This window comes from Leuresthes tenuis, unplaced genomic scaffold (genome assembly GCF_036924035.1).
Source record: "Leuresthes tenuis unplaced genomic scaffold, fLeuTen1.0.hap1 SCAF_9, whole genome shotgun sequence".
Classification (NCBI taxonomy): domain Eukaryota; kingdom Metazoa; phylum Chordata; class Actinopteri; order Atheriniformes; family Atherinopsidae; genus Leuresthes; species Leuresthes tenuis.
The window spans coordinates 33,091,231-33,116,425 of NW_027325363.1; the positions used below are offsets into that span (position 1 = coordinate 33,091,231).

Sequence of the window (25,195 nt, forward strand, 5' to 3'; positions counted from 1 at the left end):
AAGAGGATTTGCTCCTTTTGTGTTTTTTGATTGATGGGGGGGCATCATCAGGTGGGAAGCCGCAGAGAAGTGTGTAAGACTACAACTCTGCATCCTGGTCTCAACCCTGGGTTGTCATGTTTTTGGATGACTAATAAATTCGTCCATATTTCTAGAAATGAGAAGAGCTCCTTCCAAAGTGGGATGGATGCCGTCTCTCCTCATCAGACCAGGTTTTCTCCAGAAAGATTGCCAATTATCTATGTAGCCCACGTTGTTTGCTGGACACCATCTAGACAACCAGCGATTGAAGGAGGACATGCGGCTAAACATGTCATCACTGGTCAGATTTGGCAGGGGTCCAGAGAAAACTACGGAGTCCGACATTGTGTTGGCAAAATTACACACCGATGTAACATTAATTTTAGTGACCTCCAATTGGCGTAACCGGGTGTCATTACCGCCGACGTGAATAACTATTTTACCGTATTTACGTTTATCCTTAGCCAGCAGTTTTAAATAGGATTCTATGTCGCCCGCTCTGGCCCCTGGAATGCATTTGACTATGGTCGCTGGTGTCGCTAATGTCACGTTTCTGACTATAGAGCTGCCAATTACCAGGGTTTAATGTGTCGCTGAGTGGGGAAAATCTATTTGAAACGTGGACAGGTTGTTGGTGAACCACGGGCTTGACTTTAGAACTATGACTCCTCTTCCTGACAGTCACCCAGCCACTCTTAAGTCCCGGCTGCTCGGGATCTGCTCGGGGATGACTAACAGAGCTAGCTACGCTAGGTGGCTCCGCACTGACTAAAGGGGCCTGGCTCGCTATCGGGTGGTTTTCAACATTGCAGAGCCGAGCTTCCAATTCAGATAACCTTGCCTCCAAAACTACAAAAAGACTACATTTGTTACATGTACCGTTACCACTGAAGGAGTCAGAAGAGTAACTAAACATCTGATACACGGAGCAGGTGAAAGCAGGAGATGGAGGAAGAGAACTGGTAGCCATGCTAAGCTAGAGAACCAGACACACCGCTAAAAAGTGAAAAATAAAAACTAAAGATCTGTAAGAGTGAGTGTTAGAATATAACAAGTATGGGATAGAGTTAACTATGCAAGATGTGTAAATTATAGGGAGAAATAAGGTGATTATTAGTAGTTCAAGAGGAGCGAGAACTGTCACAGTGCGCACACAAGGTAACAGGAAGTGATGCAATACGTCTTACCGCAAAGCAAAGCCGTCAATCTGTTATTATAGATATTTTATGGGTTCTTCAAACCTTTGTAAAACAAATGTTTACTTACAGTAATAGAATTAGGGTAAAATAAACCACAAATTTTGATGTTATTGTGGTTTTTAGGTTTAGATTTTGAGATTGAGAAATTTCTACCTTTGTCGCCCCATAGTTTGATATTAACATGGCTGACAATCTTCCCCACAGGATGGCTTCATTGAGGGATCTGGTGAGCAGGAAGTATCTCCATCTGAGAAAACACCCATTACTTAGTGGGGAAGGAGACCAAGCCAAAGACATACTTTTCCTGTTTAATGGCATGGAAAAGATGCAACTAGACTTCCGGATTGGATCCACAGAGCTTTGCAGTGATCCTAATGAGGTGCTGCCCCCAGCTTTTATTGTAGTTAACTTGCTGAGGAAGTATTTATTGCCCGAGGTAAGACATAGTCCTTCAGCACTGCGATGTTTTATCTTAATTTGTTATAACTCTTAAATCCATGTAAGTTCATGAACTGTATATTTAAAAAATGCAAGCATGAATGTTGTCTTCCCCATGTAGTTGAAATTAAATAGTTAAAGAAGGTGTCTAGTCAGCACCAACTTAAACATCTGAAAATGTCCCCCACATCTGAATGAGTGAGTAGCTAAGTCATTCTGCATTCTGTACCTTGGAAGTGGGAAATCAAACTCTGTTACTCTTCTTTTTTTCTTTTTTTTTTTTTTTTTAGCAAATTCCCTGTCCTGTCCTGTCAGGTCTTGTCTTGTCTTGTCTATTGCCACCTCCATAACATACTAGTATAACTTTGAGGGACAATGAAGATGTAATTTCACAAGTTGTGACAAGGCTTGTCGACTTAAAAAACAAAACTATAGGCTTTGCACTCTTTGTTGTTCACTGTTTCTCCGTGTAAATGGAGAGGGAAGTGGACTCTCTAATTTGTTCCAATGAAGTCATCTGGATAGTTAATTCAATCTGTGTTCCTGTCTAACCAAAGTCAAGGAAATTAACTAAGATTTAATAAGATGAGGATCTATGTTATCAAATTCATGAATTGTTGAACTTTATTTATAACCTATGTCAGTCTTTGTATTTGTTGTTGGGAATTATAGAATTCTCTACTCTGTTTCCTAGGCCAGCATCCTGGTCACTACCAGACTGTCTGCTGTGGACCGTATTCCCCAGAAGTATGTGAGTCGTTATGCACAGATTTGTGGCTTCAGTAACCCAGAACTCCAGCGTGCATACTTCACCAGCCGCCTACTACAACAGAGTGGAGAGGCTGCACACAACCAGGAGGCCCTGGCGCTGATAGAGCTGCTATATCTCAATCTCCAGAGAGAAAGCCAACTGGCTGCTGCCTGTTTCCTCCCCTCATACTGCTGGCTCACATGTGCTACCTTACACTTCCTTCGTTTCACTAATGCTCAGGCACCCATCCGCACGCTGACAGGCATTTACACCAGTTTTCTAAGGCTTAACTTTGGGGGTGAGGTTCTAGGCACAGGAACAGGAACAAGTGTGTCCATTCAGGAGCAGCACAGTTCACTGATGTTGTATGTTGTCCGTACAGTTGGTAAACTTGCATTTGAGGGTGTGACCTACAAACGCACATCTTTCTCAGAGAGGGAACTAGAGCAGTGGATCGGCGGGAAGACCAAGACAGATGAGGAGCTACGTCAGCTGGCCATGTTTCAGACTGATGTATTGGATTTCTTCTTTGCTCCTTGTGTGGAAAGTAGGCAGTATTTATCAACACTCGGTGAGAATGATGAGAGGCAGTATGTGTTTGCTGTTCCAGCCATGCAGGAGTACCTGGCAGCCCTCTATGTAGTGTTAGGAGAGAACAGATCAGCTCTGGAGAAGCTAACCAGGCAGGTGTCCACAGCCATTGGTCAGGCAAGTGAGGATGTCAGTGTCATTGTCAACATCCTTTCTAAGTTCATTTCCCTCCGGCTTTTTGCTGTATTTAACCTGCTTAAGCTTTTTCCAAAGCTCTATGCAACAATGAGTAGCCACAACAGAGGCAGAATTGCAAGAACCTTGACTGCAGAGATGTTCCGCGCTGAGGACAGCTATAATGAGGATGTCCTGGATCAAGTGGAGCAAAGCCTTCTTGGAGTCCAAGGCCCACAGCCAAAACAGTATGGTGAAGGCAAGCCTTTTGAGCTTTACCCCATTTTCATGGGTGGGCTGTTGCATTATGGTAACCGTGTCCTTCTCCAGCAACTTGGCTGCAGCATTCAGAGCACCACCGTGGCCCAGATTACACGTGCCCTTAAGAAATACCTTGTCAGAGGTAACACACATTTTCTTTTTAATCTTTCTTAATAATTATGATTTGCATTCAAGTGTGAAAGAGTTTAAAATGTTACCTTGACTTTTTATGTGCTTTATGTCAAGTGTACTTCAGTGTCTCGGAGTACACCTGGGGTAAAGCTTGTAATTTCATAGTCTTCAGTCCATTCAGACCAAGCAAATGCTGAGCAACTTCATGCTATTTAAAGTGTTGACACTGCACATTTAACATTTATAGGGGCAGCACTTACAGAGTATGGTATGGAGTTAAAACTGTAGCTTAATCCTGAGCCGTACAAAGTAAACATGAAGAGAATGCAATGACTTGGAAACCATTAAACACTATATTTTACTTAGAATCATTAGTATTATTATTTTACATAACCAGTGTTTATCCAGAAAGATCCCATTGAGATCACAGATCTCTTTTTCAGGGGAGTCCTGGCCAAGACCAAAACCACAGTTAAAAACATAATTCCAAAAAAAAAAAAAAAAACAATAGACAACTTTAAACAAACTAAGAAATAAATCAATATTAAAATGAATGAATAGATCAATGATTGCATATCCAGGCCTTTCAATGTAGATTTAAAATGTTCGAGTTTTACAGTTTGTTATAAAACGAAGAGAGGCATGGTAAACTGAATCAAGCATATGTAATACCTGGGCAGGGGTTTGCATATATAAGAGGTATCCATATTCTAATGTTGGCAAGAATGTTGCAGCAACAAGTCTCTTGCATTTAAAGAGAAACACATTTTGTTTCTATTGTAGAAACCAAGTTTGAGCTGTATTTTTTTACGGTCCACTTAAAAGTCAAAGAGTCATCAATTAAAACACCCAAATATTTAAGAGTTAACTTCAATGACTGATCTTTAAGGAGTAACCACTGAGCGAAGATTATGAAAACTATTCTTACTTTTAGAGAACTGCATAAGTTTGAGTTTGTTTTTATTAAGAGACCATTTCAGCTCAGACACATGTCTGAAAGCAACACTGAAGGCACGTTGTAATGAGTCAACAGATTGTAAGTGTTCATCCACAAGAATAAATAACATATCATCAGCATGAAAATGATAATTAGCATCTGTTACATCAAGGCCCACATCAATTATATAAATAGTAAATAAAAGTGGGCCGAGAATCGAGCAGCGTGGCACACTGCTTGTAACTGGCAGAACATCAGAACAGAGATTGTCACACTTGAGTTCATACTTGAGTTTGAGTTCTACCAGAAAGATAGTTGCAAAAACAGCCAACTACTTCTTCTGAGAGCCATGTGTTAAAAAGTCTGTTTCATTATTCGATGGTCCATCAAACTCTTTTGACAGATCAACAAAAAGAGAAACACAGTTCTGCTTTCTATCAATGACAGAAATGCTTTATCATTTTTAAAGGGGAACTCCGGTATTTTTTAACCTAGACCTCATTTCTGGAATGAAATACGTTTATCTACTCACCGAGAACAGTTTGGCGAAAGTCAGCGTCCTTCGAAAGCTATTGAGAAAACTCACGAGCGAGTTAATGGGGCAGGAGTTAAGGGGGGCTTGTGGATGAAGTGGTCCCAGTAGAGTGTCTGTGTAGAAATTACTTTTGACACTCACAACTTAAAAGTTTATTTATCAAACTCTCACCCTTTAGTTGCTTTCCCATGGCTGATATTTTCAAAGTTTTAAAGCTAAGGCTTGAAGTAGAGTTGCTGCTCCCCTGCAACAAAAAGAGCCAGTTTAGGTGGTTCAGACGTCTGGTCAAGATGCCTTTCACCAGATGTTGATGGCTGCTCGTGCGGATGCAGTGTACCCTCTCTGTCCCAACAATGTGGTGTATATATGTTTGTCTTCGTCGGTGTACTCTAGTGATTTTATGTTCTGGTCGTGTTTGTCCGTCCCAAGGCGCACATACGGCCGGGGGACTCTTTTGGACATCTGCATCACTTTTTTCAGCAAGTTAAACCTGGCACACGCTAAGGAGCTACTCAACCTCGATCTACTCCGGCGGCCTGCTTCGACATTGACCCCCACCACTGCAGCACACCCACAGAGGAAGTGCCGCAGGCGGTGTGCGTGAAGGCAGAAGCGGGGTAACCGCATGGGTATCCGGGTCAGGCTAATGGCTAATCCACACAAGGCCGCTGGATAGTGTTGTGGTATGATTGCCACCTTTCATGTGGGAAATCTGGGTTCAAATCCCCTGCATGAAAGGTACTATCTCCAGTAAGGGTCCTTAGGCAAGACCCCCTTACCCCATCTGCCTACCTGTGTAAGTCGCTTTGGATAAAAGCGTCTGCTAAATGCATAAACATTAAACATTATACCTTCCATCATACTTGCCAATGTATGCTCCCTGGACAACAAACTGTATTACAGACACCTTCTGAGATCGACCCATCAGACTGTGAGAGAATGCTGTGTTTTTGTGTTCATGGAAACATAGCTCATCAACAACATAAGACAACATCTGCCACCCAGCTCGACCAGCTAACATGCCACCGAGCAGACAGAGCCCTCATTGAAGAAGGTAAGACCCACGGGGCGGGGTCTGTGTTTACATCAGGGATGCTTGGTGTCAGGACACTGTGGTGGTTTGCAGACATTGTTCACCCCTTGCGGAGTTTATGATCATCAAGTGTCAACCTTTCTGTCACGATTTACATTCTATTTCATGTCTTGTCTCGTCATTTCCTATTTTATTTTGAAAATTTCGGGTATCTTGCCCTTCCTCCTGTGTCAAGTGTCTAATTGTCTTCCCTGATTCCCAAAGTGTTTCCACCTGTTGCCCTTGGTCCCTCATGTGTTCAAATAGTCTGCATTTCCCTTGTCTTGTGCCAGTATGTTGTCTCTCCCCATGAGCTACATTACCAGCCTTACCTTGAGCCATTGTGTCCACGAGCCTGCAGTGAAGCGAGCCTCCTGTAGAGCTACTTTGTTTTGTAATTTATTCTTGTTTTTAGTCATAGTTTATTTATTCATTATGGTAAGTTTCATAGCTTTGTTTGTTCCTCCATTTTCAAGGGGAGATTTTTCGTTGCAACCTTTCAGTCGCCTCCGTTAAAGGAGAGCTTTAAGTTTATAGTTAATGTTTCATAGTGCCTCTGTTTTTTCGAGTGCATCCTGTGTTAAATCCGCCTCATTGGGAGAGCGTGAGAGTTTGTTTGTTACTGTTCATAGCTTTTCTGTTTTCCTCCTGGCGTGGAGAGTTTTTATGTTTGATAAATTTCATAGCTGCGCTCATCCTTGGCCATAGTTACTGAAGGGAGCGCTTAGGATTTTCATAGCCCATTACTTTGTTCTGCTTGGAGATCCTCACCCTGCCTTGCTCTGTTTGCTTTGTTTAAAAATAAAACCCTTTTGAATCTGAAAAGACCCTGCATTTGTGTCCTGAGGACCTGTGCTGAGGACTTTCTCTCAACCAAAGAAGTTTTCTGCCATCCTGCTTGTTTCAGTCTACATCCCTCTCAGCTGTAACAGCGCAAACTGTACAGCACCATCACAACAGAGAGACTTCTCATCGTGGCTGGAGATTTCAATCATGCAAATCTCAAAACAGTGTTTCCTCAGTTATATCAACACATTTACTTTACAACATGGAAAAACAATATACTGGACCTGGTTTACATAACACTGAGAGGAGCATACAAGGCCTCACCCCTCCCCATCTTGGCACTTCAGACCACATCACTGTTATGATAATGCTAGCATACAGGCCGAAGGTTAAAGTCACCAGACTGGTCCAGAAGCAGGTACGAGTGTGGTCAGAGGGTGCCTCCTCAGCACTTCAGGACTGCTTTAACACCACAGATTGGGACGTTTAAGCAGACAGCCACCTACAACCACCAGGTCGACATCCAGGAGTATTCAGACACTGTTACTGCCTACATCAGTAAATGCATTGATGATGTCAATGACACCAAGACAATTGCAGTACAGGCCAACCAGAAACCATGGCTGACGGGGGAAGTCCACAGGTTACTGAGAGCCCGGAATGCAGCTTTCAGAGCAGGTGATGAGGCTATTCTGAGATCAGAAAGAGCCAACTTGTCCTGTCGCATCAGACTAGCAAAGAGGCAGTACAGCAGCAGGATTACGCACCACTTTACTGACAGCAGAGACACAAGGAGCCTGTGGCAGGGGATACAGACCATTACAGACTATAAACCTCGACCCCAGACCTGTGACAACTACATCACTCTACTGAACAGTTTGAACAATTTCTTTGGACGGTTTGAAGCTGACAACAGCATCCCTGCATAGAAGACACCACTCCCTCCAGGTGCTGTCCCTGTCTTCAGCCAGTGTGAGGAGATCCCTCTCCAGGATCAGCGCTCGCAAGGCTGCAGGACCTTACAACATTTCTGGCCGTGTGCTTAAGGACTGTGCAGAGGAGCTCACAGATGTCCTCACACATATCTTCAACACCTCCCTGAGCCTAGCTGTTGTTCCCACCTGCTTCAAGAGTGCCACCATCGTCCCTGTTCCAAAGAAGGCCTCTCCATCCTGCTTCAATGACTACCACCCTGTGGCAGTGACCCCCATCATCATGAAGGGCTTCGAGCGGTTAGTCATGCAGCACATAAAATCTGTCCTCCCATCTTCACTGGACCCCTTTCAATTTGCATATCGGCCCAACCAGTCCACTGATTTGCAATTTCCACCATCTTCCACTCAGCTGTCACTCACCTGGACACTACACTCACACTCATGTGAGGATGCTGTTCTTAGATTTTAGTTCAGCTTTCAACACAATCCTCACCCAGCAGCTAATACAGAAATTGGACTGTCTAGGACTGAACACCTCACTGTGCATGTCCACTGTTGCTAGACTTCCTGACCATGCTTAGCCCCCTACTCTTCACCCTGCTGACCCACGACTGCACACCAACACACAACAGTAATCCTCTTCATCAAGTTTGCAGATGACGCTACTGTGGTGGGGCTCATCAGCAACAACGATAAGTCAAACTACAGGGGTGAGGTGAGCCAACTGGCCGCATGGTGCAAAGACAACAGTCTCTGTCTTAATGTCGGGAAGACGAAGGAGATTGTTGTCGACTTTCTGAGAGCTCTCACCCATCAGCCTTCACTGACCATAAACTGTGATGCTGTGGAGAGAGTGAGCATCACAAAGTTCCTGGGTGTGCACCTTACTGAGGACCTCTCTTGGAGCAGTAACACCACATCACTGGCCAGGAAAGCTCAGCAGCGCCTCTATTTCCTCGGCAGACTGAAAAGAGCCAGAGCACCAGTCCCCATCATGCACACCTTCTACTATGGAACCACCAAGAGCATCCTGACCAGCTGCATCACTGTGTGGTATGGCGGCTGCACTGCATCCTGCAGGAAAACCCTGCAGTGCATAGTGAGAGCAGCTGAGAGGATCATCTGCACTCCTCTCCCCTCCCTTCAAGACATCTACAACACACGCCTGGCACGCAAAGCACTCAGCATTGCGAGTGACTTCAGCCATCCCACCCACGGCAGCTTCAGCCTCATGCCTTCCAGGAGAATGAGGAGCCTCCGGGCAAGAACCAGCAGACTGAGAGGCAGCTTCATCCACCAGGCTGTCAGGATGCTGAACTCCCTCCCAGCACTGCCCCCCCCTTCCTTCTCTTACCCCACCCCCACAAACTCTGGACAAACCCTCCCCTCCCTCATGCACAAAGAGTCCCTTCACAAACTCTAAAAAATCTTGCAAACCAAATTGCACTCTATATAGTCAGTTGCTGTACACCAGTACATCAGGCCACTGCAGAGCTTGATGACGAGCTGATTTTGAATCCCCCCTTCCTTCTCTTCCCCCACCCCTACAAACTCTGGACAAACCCTCCCTTCCCTCCATGCACAAACAGTCCCTTCACAAACTCTAAAAAATCTTGCAAACGTGGGTCATGAGGACCAGAATTGAGAAACATTGCTGTACACTAACTGTACATAGCTCACTGTCTTTACTGTTAATTCTGTTTATACTGTTAATTCTGTTTATACTGTTAATTCTGTTTATACTGCCATGTGCCTTATTTATACAGATTTGCCACTGCCGTTTCTTGTATCTTTTAGCTTGTATATATTTTTTGAATATATATTTTTTTAATCTTCTACTTTATATTTTATTTCATGTTTATTGCTGTTTTGCACCAGGGATAAGAGGGAGTAGATTTCAATTATCTATATGTCCTGTACATGTTTATGTTTATGTATTTAGTAGACACTTTTATCCAAAGCGACTTACAAATGAAGATATAACAAGCTATATAAAAAGCTAACAATAAACTACATGGAAGGAACCCACTAGTCCGACTCTGTCAGAGGTGACAGAGTAGAGATAGGGTGCAGGCATAGAAGGAAGTGCAGAAAGATAAAGTGCAGAGATAGAGGGGGTAGGTAAGTACAAGGTAAGTGCTAGGATAGGAGATGTTCTCTGAAGAGCTGGGTTTTCAAGAGTTTCTTGAAGATTGACAGGGACGCCCCTGTTCTGGTAGCGCTCTGGAGGTCATTCCACCATCATGGGACGACACATGAAAAGAGTTTGGATTGTCTTAGGCGTGGTGTAGGAGCTGCTAGACGACAATCCTGGGACGAACGGAGGGACCGAGTTGTGACTTAAGCCTTTGCAAGAGCATTCAAGTTGATCGGAGCCGTTCCATTAAGCACTTTGTAGGCTAACATCAGTGACTTGAATTTGATGCGGGCGGCTAAGGGTAGCCAGTGGAGTTCAATGAACAGAGGGGTGACGTGTGTTCTTTTAGGCTGATTGAAAACCAGACGCGCCGCCGCGTTCTGGACCATCTGCAGAGGTTTCATAGTACAGGCTGGGAGACCAGTTAGGAGAACATTGCAGTAGTCAAGGCGGGAGATGACCATGGCCTGCACCAGGAGCTGGGTGGCATGTTGGGTTAGGTATGGTCTGATCTTTCTTATGTTTAGTAATGCAAAGCGGCATGAATGAGCAACCGAGGTAACGTGATCTTTGAAGGTTAGTTGGTCATCAATCACGACACCCAAGTTTCTAGCAACCTCTGATGGAGCAAGAGATAGGGATTCAGTTTGGATGCAGATGCTGTGGTGTATGGTTGGTTTGGCTGGGAAGACTAGCAGTTCAGTTTTTGGGAGGTTAAGTTGGAGGTGATGGGCTTTCATCCATGTTGATATGTCAGAGAAACAGTCTGAGATTCGTGCTGAGACCGTGTGGTCGTCAGGTGGGAATGACAGATAGAGGTGGGTATCATCAGCATAACATTGGTATGAGAAGCCATGTGATCGGATGATCTGTCCCAGTGAGTTGGTGTATATGGCAAAGAGAAGAGGTCCCAGTACTGAACCTTGGGGGACCCCTGTGACGAGGTGGTGCGCTGCAGAAGTGTGTCCAAGCCAGGATACTTTGAAAGACTGACCAGTGAGGTATGATTCAAACCAAGTGTGCTCTCCCTGTGATGCCCATGCTAGAGAGTATGGACAAAAGGATACTGTGGTTGACAGTGTCAAATGCAGCTGATAAGTCGAGCAGGATAAGTACAGAGGACTTAGCTGTCGCTCTGGCTTCTTTTAAGGCTTCTGTCACAGCCAACAGAACCGTTTCGGTGGAGTGTCCACTTTTAAACCCAGATTGGTTTGGGTCAAGGAGGTTGTTATGTGAGAGGCAGCATTGATACTAAAAGTTGACTTGACTTGACTTTCGGATGCCTCCCCGGTGAGATGTTTTGTAGATGTCCCACTGGGAGGAGGCCTGAGGGGCAGACCCAGAAACCACTGGAGAAACTGTTCTCTAGTACGGTTGGCTGAGGAATGATTTGGTGTCCCCTCAGAAGAACTGGAGGAGATAGCTGGGGAGAGGGTGGCCTTGGATCTCTGCTTAGACTGTTGACCCCACGATCCTGATAAGCAGCAGAAAATGGATGGATGGATAAAGCTAAATACTCAATGTCGTGAGTAGTGGATATATAATGGCAAAAATAGAGTTGGATGATTAGGAAGAAGATGTGGGTTTAAACAAGGACTGTCTATATCACAGTTTATAAGAACATAAACTGAATCAATTAAATTAATTAATGATACAATCAAATCCATTTCCTATAATTCCAATTAGCCCAATTCATACAGACCAATTTAACAAAAATAAATAAATATATAAAAATGTGGCCTAGCTAAGGAAATCAACAGATTGCATCGAAACCTCTCTTTGATCCAATCACCCATTCTGAGCATGCACAAGATGAGATGGCAGAAAGCAAAAACTCCCTTTAACAAGAAGAAATCTCTGGCAGAACAAGACTCAGGAAGGACAACGATCTGCCGTGACTGGCTTGGTGTTGAGAGGACAGAAAGGAGGGGACAACAAACAATATATCACCAAGCTAGGGATGCCTGCTGAGAAAGAGAAACAAGTTAATGAGAACAATAATGCCACATGTACATGGATTGTAAAAGAGAGCAGCGTGAAGAGAGGTTCATCATGAGTCCCTTGGAAATCTCTGCCTATAACACAATTATAAAGGTTAAAGTAAGCAGTCCTGGAAACTTGTTTTATGTGAGAGTCTAAAGACAGATCCTGGTCAAAACTAACTCCAAGGTTCCTTACTGTAGTACTTGAAGCCAAGGAAATGCCATCTAGAGTAACTATATAGACAATTTCTTCCTGAAGCGATCAGGTCTCAAGACAACAACTTCAGTTTTTTCTGATATTAGAAACTGTCTAATAATATTTCTGAATGGAAGCGTGTATAAGGTAAAAAGAATCGGTCCAAGCACAGAACCGTGTAATTTATCATGTAAATATGACCAGCCTAATGTAGTTCCTTTAATCCCAATAACATGTTGAAGTCTCTGTAATAGAATGTTGTGACCAGTCATACCAAATGCAGCACTGGGATCCAACAGGACAAGCACAGAGACAGGTCCACTATAAGAAGCTAAGAGGAGATCATTGGTAACTGTCACCCTTTCTGTGCGAAGAATTCTGACTAAAACTTTTCAAAGTTTGTGTAAATGATCACAAAGTTGAGCTGCAACAATTTTTTTCAAGAACTTTAGACAAAGGTTTATAACTAACTAACAGTCCTGGATCAAGAGTTAGTTTTTTAAGTAAAGGTTTAATTACAGCAACCTACTTTATTGATGCTACATGGGCTTTGAATTATTGCTAGCTTTGCAGGGTTAGGTGTCTCCACTTGTGGATACAAGGTCTTGCTTTGTTAATACTATTTTTATTTGGGCTTGTTCAAAAGAGTGGGAAAAATTCATATGCATCTTTTTCAAAACTTTAAACTGAAGAAAAACTTTTCTGAACAGTTTCAAAAAGTCTTTAGAGATTAGATAGAAAACTTCTCAAGAAAAGCTAAAGTGAGCAAATTTAAGACATCCTATAATGTTTGAGAGAAATAAGCTTTTCCCTAATTATACCAGCAGATTTGAGTGTGTCCTAAGCAGAAATAAATTATTCTTCTCATAATGACCAAAATATCAAAGAGAGAAATACAACCTTTACTTTTCTTGCAAGCTAAAGAAAGAAAAATGCCAACAAAAAACAACTACATAGAATAGAATAGAAAATACATTATTCATTCTATGTGGGATGATTGGCCCTCAGTTTCAATTCAGTATTCAATTAAATTTTATTTATACAGTGCCAAATTACTACTAATGTCATCTCAAGACACTTCGAAGATGCAAGCCAATTATAGGCAATTAGAATCCAATTCATTGTAATACAATCATGCAATACATCATCCAATCAAAATAATTCAATTCCAAATTAATCCAATTCATTCATACTTAAGCCCCGTCCTGAGCATGCAAAGGCGACAGCTATATAGGGTTTAAATGGTTTGTAAGTCATTGCATAATGTATCCAACTCTGTATCTAGACAGTGTTCTCATTTTACTTGCAATTAGGCTTTACAAATGCAGAAATCTTACCAAAAGAATATCTACTTCTTGCTTGTAGTGTAAATTGACACAAATCAAATGTTGAAAAAAAATTTCATTGGAAGTGAATATTGTGTACACAGGGCAACTTTCTTACATTTTACAACAAAGCCAGAGGATATAGTGAATATATTTGGTGTTTATGTGAATAATGAGTCTTTTTCCTATTATATGCTAGAGCTCAGCAAGCCTCTACAACCAGAAGAGCTGATGGATCTGCTGGTCCTTCTGTATGAGTTTCAGAACCCCAGACTGACTGCAGAGGTTCTATCCTCAATCAAAAGCATTTGCCTCAGCAACATTCGTATGACATCACTGAAATGCTACATACTGAGCTCTGTACTTTCATGCACCACTGCAAGGTATACCACAATTTAACTAAAGTAGTTCAGTTTGAGTTATGTTGTCTTAATTGATACAAGTTAAAGATGCTTTGTTAATCCAGAATGCAGCAGTATGAAATTGATCAATAATAATCATCAGCCATTTGTCTTTAAAAGCAGTTTTTTTTTTTATAGAGCTTGTTGTTGGCAGGAATGTTTTGTTTTTTTTGTTGTGGACAGAAATGACATGAACACCCAGGTGTCTTTAATTCCCCACCACCTCCAACCTTTTCCTGTCCCAGAATGGAAATAGTGTTCGGCTTATTCCTGCTTCTAATTATCTCCTTTGTCCTGTTCATATGCAAGATGAGATGATTGTTCCCACACCATGTCACAAGGTGTTTGACCTTAACTACAGGTCATCAGAGTATTTCTGGAGATGACAGGACTCTGAATTGAACTGGAAGTCTGAGCTGCACAGAGTCAAGAGACACAGAGTTAGAGATAGACTAGCTGTAGTCTGTTTATATAGTCATTTGTCCAGTCTCTATTTACAGTCTTTCTAAGATATTCATGGTGTGGGATGCTAAAGACACTAGTTTAAAGTCATTGAAGGCAGATGAATTAGATATTTTAGGTACAGTAACAAGGCAGAATGTCTTCAACAGCATTGGAAGTTTCCTGAAGGTTGAAGAGGTGCTGTTGAATGCAACATAACTGTTCTATGCAGGCTTTCAAAGACCCTGGGGCTGACCATAACTGGACCAGCAGCCTTGTTCCGGTTCATGCTCTCTACCCTTTAGCTGTTGAATTTGCCTTAATTCTGGAGATATTCTTGAAGGGGAGACAGAGGAGGTCTTCTTTACATGAACAGTTAAGTTGAGCTATGGTTATAGCTATGGTTATAGCTCAACTGCTACTATGGTTATAGCTCAACTTGGCTATTTAATTGGATAACCTCCTTTTGTCCCAAAATACATACTGTAGAGGACTCCATTTCAAGGTGTATCTGATGTCTCAATGCTGTGGACTGTGTAAGAAAATGTTCAAAGCATTCTGCTACCTTTCTTATTGTGCATGTAAATATAGCTTAAATAACTGCACATACTTTGTATGTAAAGCGGAAGTTTTTATTTTTTTTTAAACCTGGACCTTATTTCTGGCATAAAATACGTTCATCTACTCACCGATAACAGTTTGGTGAAAGTTGAATGAATGAACGCGTACTATTGCACTGTTAGTTCAGAGCTGCCGGGTTGTTGTTGTGGTCATCAAGACCACATGACGTCACAGTATTTTCGCGCCGCCATATTTGTGTCCGCCCACAGTACTCAGGTTACAGTGTTGTCACGTTACCAGAACAAGTGGAGTAGCAGGAAAATCAGCAAGTGACCAAAAATTGACAGTGGCAGTCGACAAAGAAACCCCGGACTGCAGTTTTATTCCATCCCAAAGGATGTAGACTGTTGGCTGCAATAAGAAGAGATCACTGGCAGCCAACAGCTAACTCCAGGTTGTGCAATCAACACTTGCTGGGTAAGTCCTCAACTCTATCTAATTTTTATTTTAGTCTTTGAAAACCCGTTACAAAACACATGATTAACTTCAGATACCATATGATTAACGCTGACACTATGTTACCTAATGTGATGTTAGCTACCTCAATGGAGATTCACATTGTCTTATGCTAACTTTAGCTAACTTTATCTGATTACGGTAAATGCAGAAGCTTGTGGTTTGAGCTGATGTCAGTAGTGATGTGTTGAGGCTTCGAAGCGTGTGTCGAGTAATTTATGATGTATTTTGAGAAGCGTGTATCGAGGCATGTGTCGATGACGTGGTGAAGCAGTCGTACCACGTGACCGGTTCAGGAAGGCTTCGAGCGTAATTCGAAATATAAGTGCCAGCGAAACGCAATGGTTCTACCCTCACATTGTGTGGATTTAGAACCTTAAGGCGCAAACTTATTATTTTTAACTAGCTGCCTTTTTGTTATGGAGCCAGCCAGAAAGAAGAGATTTTCTCCTGTCTGGGAGCATTTTGAGCTGATCTCTCCTAATAAGGCAGGCGCACAATAATGTGTGAAACATATAATAAATACAATTATATTTATTACTATTATTATTATGGTGGATGACATAGTGAAGCCACTTTGTCATTTCAATCACCACCTGCTTTACAGTTATTTTCCACTTGATGGCGCAGTCGAGCAAATGAAGTACCATGACGCTTCGGCCCATTTTTTAACTACTCAGATGGAAAGCTTTAGTGCTTCGTGAGGCTTCATGTTGTCATCACTAGATGTCAGTCACGAATTAACTATTACTCATACCTACTTTTGTATCAAATATCGTTGTCTCTCTGTCTTGTTCAAGTGTGAGGTGTGTACCGCCATAGCGAAACTGAGGAGAACTGTCAAATTCTCTATATGCACAATTACTTCTGGGTTTAAAATAAGCCAGAATGGGCATTTCCGGTCACGGTCGAGATGGTGTTCTATACATGCTGCCTGCAGGACCTCTCGCCAGTTGACATTAACAATGTACATCGCCTAATCCAAATAAATACCAAAGCTTTATCAAGCAACCGCAAGAAGGGAGCTGTACATAAGCAGCTATATCCATGACTACGAAGGTAAGTGCAAAAGTGTAATTCTTTCTGTAAGCAACTAGAGAGCTAGCTAGCAAGCTACATATGGTAAACAGCAACGATAGCGTAACATCGGTAAAAAGGAGTATCACTATGCGAACAAGGTAAGACAAGCACCATTAAAATGTATAGATACAATTCTGTGTTAGTAAGCTGTTATTGTTGCTTTTGTTGATCAGTTTCTGACAAGAATCAGGCAGGACAGGTGTCAGTGAGGGCAAGCTGCTTCAGGCCCATGAGGAAGAGTGAAAGACCACACAGCTTGAGTGTAGGGGAATGAGAGCAGAAAGTCAGGGCTCTTTTTACACGGAGCACAGTGATATCACAGCCTCTAGATTTTCCTGAACCTCTAAACAGAGTCTCTGTATTATCAATTGATATACATTTCTTTTACGGGTTGTTCCTAAAGACACTAAATCTGTTGAGCTGTGTGATTCTCAATGCTTGCGTGTGGCAGGGCTTGCTCTGTATGACCTGTGTGCCCTAACAAAACATTACACAAAGTAAATACGTTCTTCCATCCATCCACCACACCTGATTCAAATGAATGGCACCTTATCAGACCACTGCAGAGGTTGATGATGAGCTGATTATTTGAATCAGGTGTGGTGGAGGAGGGAAACATCGAAAACATGCAGGGCAGTGGTACCCAAGGACTGGAATTGAAAAACTCTGGCCTATAATAATAATTAAGTGACTAAAACATGTGTCACCTGAATATTTGAACAATACATTACATGACCTCTTTAAGCTGCTAAAAGAACGACAGCATCCAAATAAGTCACGATGTGTAAGTGCCAACCATCTTTACAAACTATGTAAACAATATTCAAAAGTTAAGTGTGTGCAAAGCAGACCTCCTGTTCATTGTTACAATTATGTTGTACACTTAAGTTTTTAACATCCTTCCAGGATCTCTCGGCTAGAATTTTCTTTGTTTCTGCATTTCATGCACACTTTTCCTGGTACTCGGCGGTCTTTGACAAACGCATCCAAGTGCTTGTGCACTGCCTTCCTCTCAGCCTTAGACCATCCTCTCCTCGCCTTTGCTTGGGGTGACAAATGACAGAAAACAATGCATACCTTAAATAAACAGGTAAACAGTTTTTTTTTTATCTGCACAAACATGGCTTGAAGGTAGTCACAGATAGCAACCACAGTACTTCAATGTTGTATCCATTTCATACAGAGTTTTTATAAGCAGTTTGTCTCAAAGGGCTTTACACAGCATCATGACAACATTCTCTGCCCTACATCGAATGAGGAAAAACTGTATGCTTCTCCTGTCTAGTTTTAAAGAACCTACTCATTATTTCCTTGGACTTGGGCTGTTCTCCGCTCCCTCTCTTAATCACAGTTGTTACTGGCCCTGATCTACAACACAAACAGGCAAATATTAGGAGAACATAAAATAAATAAAGATATATATGACTGACAAAAATCAACAGATTACTGTTAACACTAGATGATAACAGATGATGCCAGACGATGCGCCTTCTACTTTTAACTAATACATTTTAAGTATGCAAAACAACCAGCAGTGTACAAAAAGGTTGCATTTTAATAAACATAAATCTCACCATCTGTGTCTGACTTCCCATCCTCAGCTCGTGGTTCAAAGCTGATTTTGCTCAACAGGTCAGAAATTCCATCTGTAAAGCAAGTGCAATGCGATCATATAACTATCTGCAGAGGAGACAAAATTATTCTTAAATGTTATTGTACACCACATGTGTGCAAAGATGTCATAAATCAGCTTTGAGTTTTAAAGAACTTACCGCTGGTTTTCACAGCCCTTTTTTTTCTTTTCTTCTGGGAGGGCCTCATATCTGGGCTCGATCCCAAACTCTCATCTACAGCAGCAACAGACAAACAGTCAATCTTGAAGGTTAGAGTTCAAAGTCTCTGAACATTGCATTAATTTATACCATGGTCTGGGGGAAATACTCGATTCTGATTAGCTGCAGGGTGTCTATTATAAAGTGATAATAGACACCCATAAAGACAGTCAAATTGCCTGATGACACTTCTAAATATTACTGTGTTGGCTCAAACGCTGGTTGGTAACCATGGCAATGGTTACCAAATGGTTACCAACTGAGCATAACAAGCTTTCTTCAACACATCATGATCAATAAAGACAAAATAAAAAAAATCTAAATAAAATGACTCAAAGTAGTGAAAATGCTTATCATAAAAATGTATACTTTTTAAATGGTATAAATCAGAGAAAAGCATCCTCACATTTAACATGCAGGAACCAGCAAATGTTAACCTCCTGTTCTGTCTGTTTTGACTGCTCCTCCTTTCCTCCATTCCTTCCTTCCATCTGTTATTCCTCCCTCCTGCCCCTCTCCCTTTCCTCCCTCCCCCCTGCCCCTCTTGATGTTGAGTTGATGTTGGATAATTATAGTAAAAGTAAATGCTAAGCAGAACCAAAAAGACTACAATTGAATAAACTAGATCAATTAGGGACAAGACAAAACTGTGTCAGTTGTAGTGCATACATACCACTAACAGAAAGGTTGATGGTGTTTAGGTTTTTTCCCTTTTAAGGTCCCTGTGCCCTGCTCCATTGCAAAAAGAAGTTTGCTGATCTTTGCAATTTGAAATATTTTGTCAGTCTGCTGGTAAAAGTCCCAATGAACTCGGATATCATGTTCCATAAATCTTGCGACTTGTTTGAGCTCTTGCTCACTTAGATCGAGAAGTTGACACAGTGTGGCGACCTGTTTCCTTAACTTGGTCGATCTCAGTAGCTCAGGGTTGTCGGCTTTGCTCTCCTCAGCATATTTTCGCAGGCAGTCAAAGCCCTTTGTTAGTTCCTCCTTTGCTTTGTCTTTTACCATCCTCAGATAATCCCTCAGAGTGATCACATCTTTGGTAAGGGGGATGTCGTCTTGCTTGTTCCATCGCTTTTCTTGCAATATCTGATGAGCACTGACAGACACATGATTTTTCCAGTTTTTTTCTAAAAGTTCCAGGAATTTCTTTGCCTTTCTCTCATACAAGTCATCATCATTCATAAGTGCTTGTCCAATAAGGCCCTCCAATACTCCCTTGAGACAGAATCCGATTTTGACAGCAGTAGATTGTTTCCCATACTCATTTTTGCCAGGACTAAACTCAGTAACCACCTTCGCCACACTGACTACAAACTGATACCTACAGTTTTGTCAATGTCTTTAGCCACCAACATGAAACAGCCAAGCTCCCTCATTCTCTGTGAAATATACTGGTGTCTTGACTTCACACGTCCATGTTTTGCAAATAGTGCTTCACTGTACCTGCAAATCAAAGAATCTGTCCTTATGTGAAAAGCTACATCATGTTATTGATGATGGTCTGACATCTAGTGGAGGAAGCAATGATTGGGCGTGCAGCTCGACTTTGTACTCTTCTTCTTCTATTTGGTTCATCTGTTGTGCAATATTTTTTGCTTCCACATGCAGACTGATGTTTCCACAATTCCTTTTTGACAAACATCCCATAACAATATGTGCAAGGCAAATAATCCTCAACACGGGTGTTGTAAGAGGCCTGCTTGCATGTCACAAGTTCTTCCCGCCCCTTTTCCAGGACTTTTGTGTTGTGTTTGAAATCCCCTTGGTTTCGTAGTTGATCGTTTGACAAAATGCATTTATGTTATAGAAAAAGTTGATCCATACACTATCAGTTCTAAATCTTGCAGTTTTTACTCACTAATACAAGATTGGAAAGTTTTTGTTTTAATAAATGTTACAATCACTCATAGTGTAGACATCCCCATGCATTTTTAATTAACATGCATATACTTTGGAAGTGTGTTTCATTTATTTTACATGTCTTTTAAATGGTGACTGCTAATGAGACTGTTAGTTCTCACGTAGATTAACTGTTATCGTGTTGAACAAGTAGATTCATCCATTCAGTCGTATGTCTTTACAGGGTAACTTTAGTTACGAACATTTTTTACTCAAATTTTACAATTAGATCAGTTCATAGTAAACAAGTACAGTAATAATTAAGCAAGACTCAATGTGGTGAACATGTTTCAGATAGATACCAGAAAACGGCGTATTTTCAATAATAATCCAAAATCAAATTGAAAAAAACCCATGAAATTGTTTTGATGAGGGAACTAGTAAGAGGCTTATTTCCTCTCTGGCTTACCAAAAAAAAAAAAAAAAATCCCAAAAAACCCACTCCCTTTACCATTCTAGTGAGTTTGAATATGTACAGTGTAAAGATTTTGTATGATTACTTACTTGTGTTGACATCGGAGTCACTGTGTCTTGGACCTAACAAAGAAAATAAATATTTTAATATTATTGTCTGAAACAGTTTCAGCAAAGAATTACAATCACAAGTAACTAGTCACTTCTAGTAAGTTATACAGTACATTTATACACTGATATCTTTCTGCTAAATTCATGTCTTCATACATCAAGACAAGTGATCAATACTATATTGTTAAAAAACCCTTATCTGTTAATATATAAATGATAAAAAAAAAAAACCTGAACCTTGTCATCAATTGTCATCAAACAATGTGTTAGTTATGTTTATAAATTGCAAATTTTTAATTTTCAATGCAGTCAGTAGCCACTTTATTCAGCTTCTGGAGCCTGAGTCGAAAATGGGTAAATATAAGTATTTGTCTGTTAGCAAGGTATTTTTGTTCTGTACAAGGTGTTTATAATGATTTTAACCTGAATTGCTCATTACTGATTCTACATAGCCTGTGCCAGTGGTTCCCAAACTTTTCCATGCCAAGGCCGCCCAAATAATTTTCGCAATGATCGATTTCTACAAGGAAAGTCCGTCCTATTGGACACGCAGAGCGCTGCGCTCAAGCTGCGCCGTGCAACACAAACACAATGAATGGTAAACTGCACACAGCCTACGCTCACCGCTTCCCTATATGAATACACTGCAAAAATTAACCATCTAAATGCAAGTAAAAAAATACAGAATTTGAGAAGTTAAAAGCAATTAGTTTATCTGCCAGTGCAGTAAGATAATTACACTTAGTGAGATTTCTTGAAATAAGAAAAATTATCTTGGCATTAGAAAGGTGATATATATCTTGGAATGAGTGTTTTACCACTCATTCCAAGCAGTAAAACACTCATTCCAAGCACCGTGTTAAGTCAAATAAACTCCAAATAAGATGTCAATTCTACCTTCAGTGTTTTTGCCTTTATTAATTTTAGTGAAAAGTTCTTAAAAGCAGAACCACTAAACAAGATGATTTCTCTTAATTCAAGATTGTTCATTATTAGCTTGTCCAGCTTAAAATGAGACAAAGCATAAATACGGTAAAGCACACAGATTGCTGTCAACAAAAATTTATTTAGATTTGGTTTTGTAACAGTCCCTCTTAATACACCTATTGCTTTTCAAAATAGTACGCATTCACAATTGCGAAAGGCATTGCAACAGAAAACATTGGCCTTGAGGTAATTATGGCAACGTGATGTTACAATATTCATTGTGTTACTGAACACTGAATATGATTTGAAACATGCTTTTATGATTAAAGGAATAAAGAACAAGGCAATCAGTAAGTACTTGAACAACAAGAAATAATTCTTGACAACGTCTGCAAAACACACTACTATCCCACACCCTCACACACTTGATTTTAATTGACCAGGGCAGTGAAACTGTTGGTTGCAGTTTTTTATTTTAACACCTTTACATCCCAATAAAAGCCTTCCATTCTGCCATGGATTTTTTGTATGAGGTCGTCATGTCTTGGTCATGAATAGAGTCCTGTAATATTTCTGTCTGAATGACGGAGAGGACGGTTGCCACACACTTTGGATAGGTGAGATGCAGAGTGTAATAGTAAGCCATGAGATAAAGCAAACCTTCACGAAGGTCTTCTTTGGCAAAAGTGGTGATGGGAGTGGTTCCAAATGTGACAAGACAGCAGGACCCATCAAAGAGCAAAACAAGAGCGGTGAGTGGTCTCTTCTGTTGGTAGATGGTGGGATCTTCTGTTGGTTAATAAAAAGAAGAAAGAAAAAAATCTGAGAAATGTCTTAAAGGGTACAACAGAAAAACCATAAAACACCAAAGCAAACTTTCCTTTTTAAACATGGGACCAAAAGAAAAAGCCAAAGCAAGTCTGTCAATGAAGTAACAGAATGGCATGGAAAAGACTAGCACTCCTGGTGGTGGCTCAAAAAGCCCTTTTTGTGGACACACCCCTTGATTGTTCAACAATTGTCGTGAACAAACTCTCACCTGAAGGACATGAAGCAATGCCTCACTGGCATTTCCCAACTTCTTCGATGGTGCAGTTGGTGAAGGAAAGAGGGCAGGAAGTGCCCTGAACAGAGCATGTTCCACTAAAACAGAAAAAATACAAATTTTCTCAATATTCACCTTTGTAATAATGGCCATTATGAGATTCATCTTGGTCACATTGTTATTTTGTCACCATGAACAGTATTATCTCTTTCTTTCCCTTATCGCAACTATGGAAAAAGCCACACAGTATATAAGAGACACAGCAAAATGCCGTACCTGCATTCATGGTCATTGGCAGCTTCATCACTTTCTTCAAAACACCTAAAATTGCACGTTCAACATAACGCATTTTAGTTTACTTAAAAACAATTGGAAACGGTAATTTCTTTAGTATAAGACTTTGTGGTTCAATAATTAAAAACACTCATGGGGGGGCGATAGAGAGCAAAAGTGTGTGTATTCAGACCGAGGACATTTTTTTCTCAGTTTTGCATTTTTCGTGGGACCTCTCTGAAACTTTGAGTGACGCGTGTTTACAGCCTCTAGAGGCCATTACAGTGAAAATCTCGTGAGGACCGGCCTAAATGTCCTCACTTTCCAAAATTGTCCTCACTCAAAAGGTTAATAACTCGAAATGTTCCTCAGAAGTATATCTGTACAGACACACCATCCCTGTAATGTAGAGCTACACAGCACTGACGCAGAATATAACATGGAAATAATTAATTTATGATGATAGTAAACGGCATATTATTCCCTGTCTAACTTCAGCTATGTGCATGTTTCAGGAGCAACTTGTAGAAAAGAGTCTGTCACCTGACCAGTGACGTTCCAGGCATGTCAGTTCTGCAGGTGAATGAGTTTTACCAAGACATGCCATTCCATTTATAACAACAATGGAAATAGCAGGAGGTGTACCCTTGGTGGACAGTGCCTTTGAAAAAGTCCACGAAGGAAGTGTTCTCTCCAATCACCTTTCAGCATCGTGTCCACCAAAAACATGTCCACTTACTGATGCACCACCACGACCATACTTACGCCTTGATGGCTTATGTCTGGGTCCCTGCTTTGTGTTAAGCTACCATCAACAGCTACACATGAATTCTCTTGCAACAACAGAGGCCATGGCACACCAAACTGAGACTAGCACAAGACAGCAAAGCACTGAAGGAATGGCATCTATTAAGAAAGCCATGTGACTTCTTCTAGATTCAGATAACTGCAAACTTTGTGTATATATATATATATATATATATATATATATATATAAATTAAATTTGGCTGAAGTCGTACACAGAGGGACGCAACGGTGCTCAGCTGTCGTCCCCTCACGACGCTGAAATTTAAACAACCTTTTCATTCTTCACATATTTTATTCCATTTCATAACTGATACTCCAAGCTATTACACAATTAAAATATCAATATATCTCTATATTGGTTTATAACTACCTCACAAGATGAGGATGAGGAAGTCAGGAATATGCCGTCAAAATGACAAGTGATGTACCGGAAGTTAGTGAGCTGGCTTATATTTTAGCGGAAGTTGTCACTGATGTTCCATGCATATAGCCCATTGGACACAAATATGGCGGCGGTCTCGTCAACGTGACGTCACTATTGGGGGCTATCGGGGGCTTTCTACACATGCATCTTGTGGGATGACGTCAGCACAGCTTATTTACTCCGTCCTCTGTGACGGTCAGCTATATTCACACGGAGTTTGCTACTGCTAGTTTTGTGCTACATGGCAGAATGTTTATCAGATTTTGACGATGTGGACGACAACTTTGAGTACGATGGACGTCCTTACTGTTTTGAGCCAGAGTATACAGATGAGGAGCTCCTGGAAAGGAGGATGCAGAAGCAGAGAGAGGAACTGAGCTGTCTTCCCACGAGATGCGTGTGTAGAAAGCCCCCGATAGCCCTCAATAACAACAACAACAATAGTATGCGTTCATTCATTCATTCATTCATCTTAAAGTATTGGTGAAGTAAAGACAGATCATTTTTTATTTAGATTCTGTATTGTCTATGCCCCGTTCACTTCCATTATATGGATATACGCAGATCTTGAGTGATGTAAATAGCGTCTGAAAGACGCCGACTTTCACCAAACTGTTATTGGTGAGTAGATGAATGTATTTTATGCTAGAAATAAGGTCCAGGTTTAAAAAAAAAAAAACTAACTTCCCCTTTAAGGAGCTTTTTTTACAGTGATTTTAACAGATGCTGCTGCATTCAGAAATTCAGAATTTTATCAGACCAACAGCCTCAAGATGCTTTAAGAGATTGCAAGTTTACACGTTGTCTTACTTCTGATGTGTTTAGCCTTTTTACCCTTCCTGAAGGTTATTTTCTTCTTGTTCAGCAGATCCTTCTGATCACTGGTCAGGCAGGGCTTGTTATCTGGAAAGCACCTCAATGTCCGGGTGGGCATGATGTTTACTACAATTAATCTAATGTAGTGCCTTACAATTTCAGTCATGGTATTAATTGAGGAGCAATGTAATATCCATGTAGCTGACAGAGTACTTTCCAGTGTGTTATC

The 25,195-nt window shown here is 41.1% G+C and overlaps 1 protein-coding gene across 1 annotated transcript in view; it reads left to right on the plus strand.

Moving 5' to 3' along the window:
* Nucleotides 1–25,195, plus strand: part of nlrx1 (NLR family member X1) — a 104,474-nt gene that overhangs the window by 44,752 nt on the left and 34,527 nt on the right. The window contains exons 5-7 of the mRNA XM_072393131.1: nucleotides 1,425–1,656; nucleotides 2,353–3,517; nucleotides 13,612–13,795. Of these exons, the coding sequence (XP_072249232.1) occupies nucleotides 1,425–1,656; nucleotides 2,353–3,517; nucleotides 13,612–13,795 (1,581 nt within the window). The remainder of the gene's footprint in view (nucleotides 1–1,424; nucleotides 1,657–2,352; nucleotides 3,518–13,611; nucleotides 13,796–25,195) is intronic.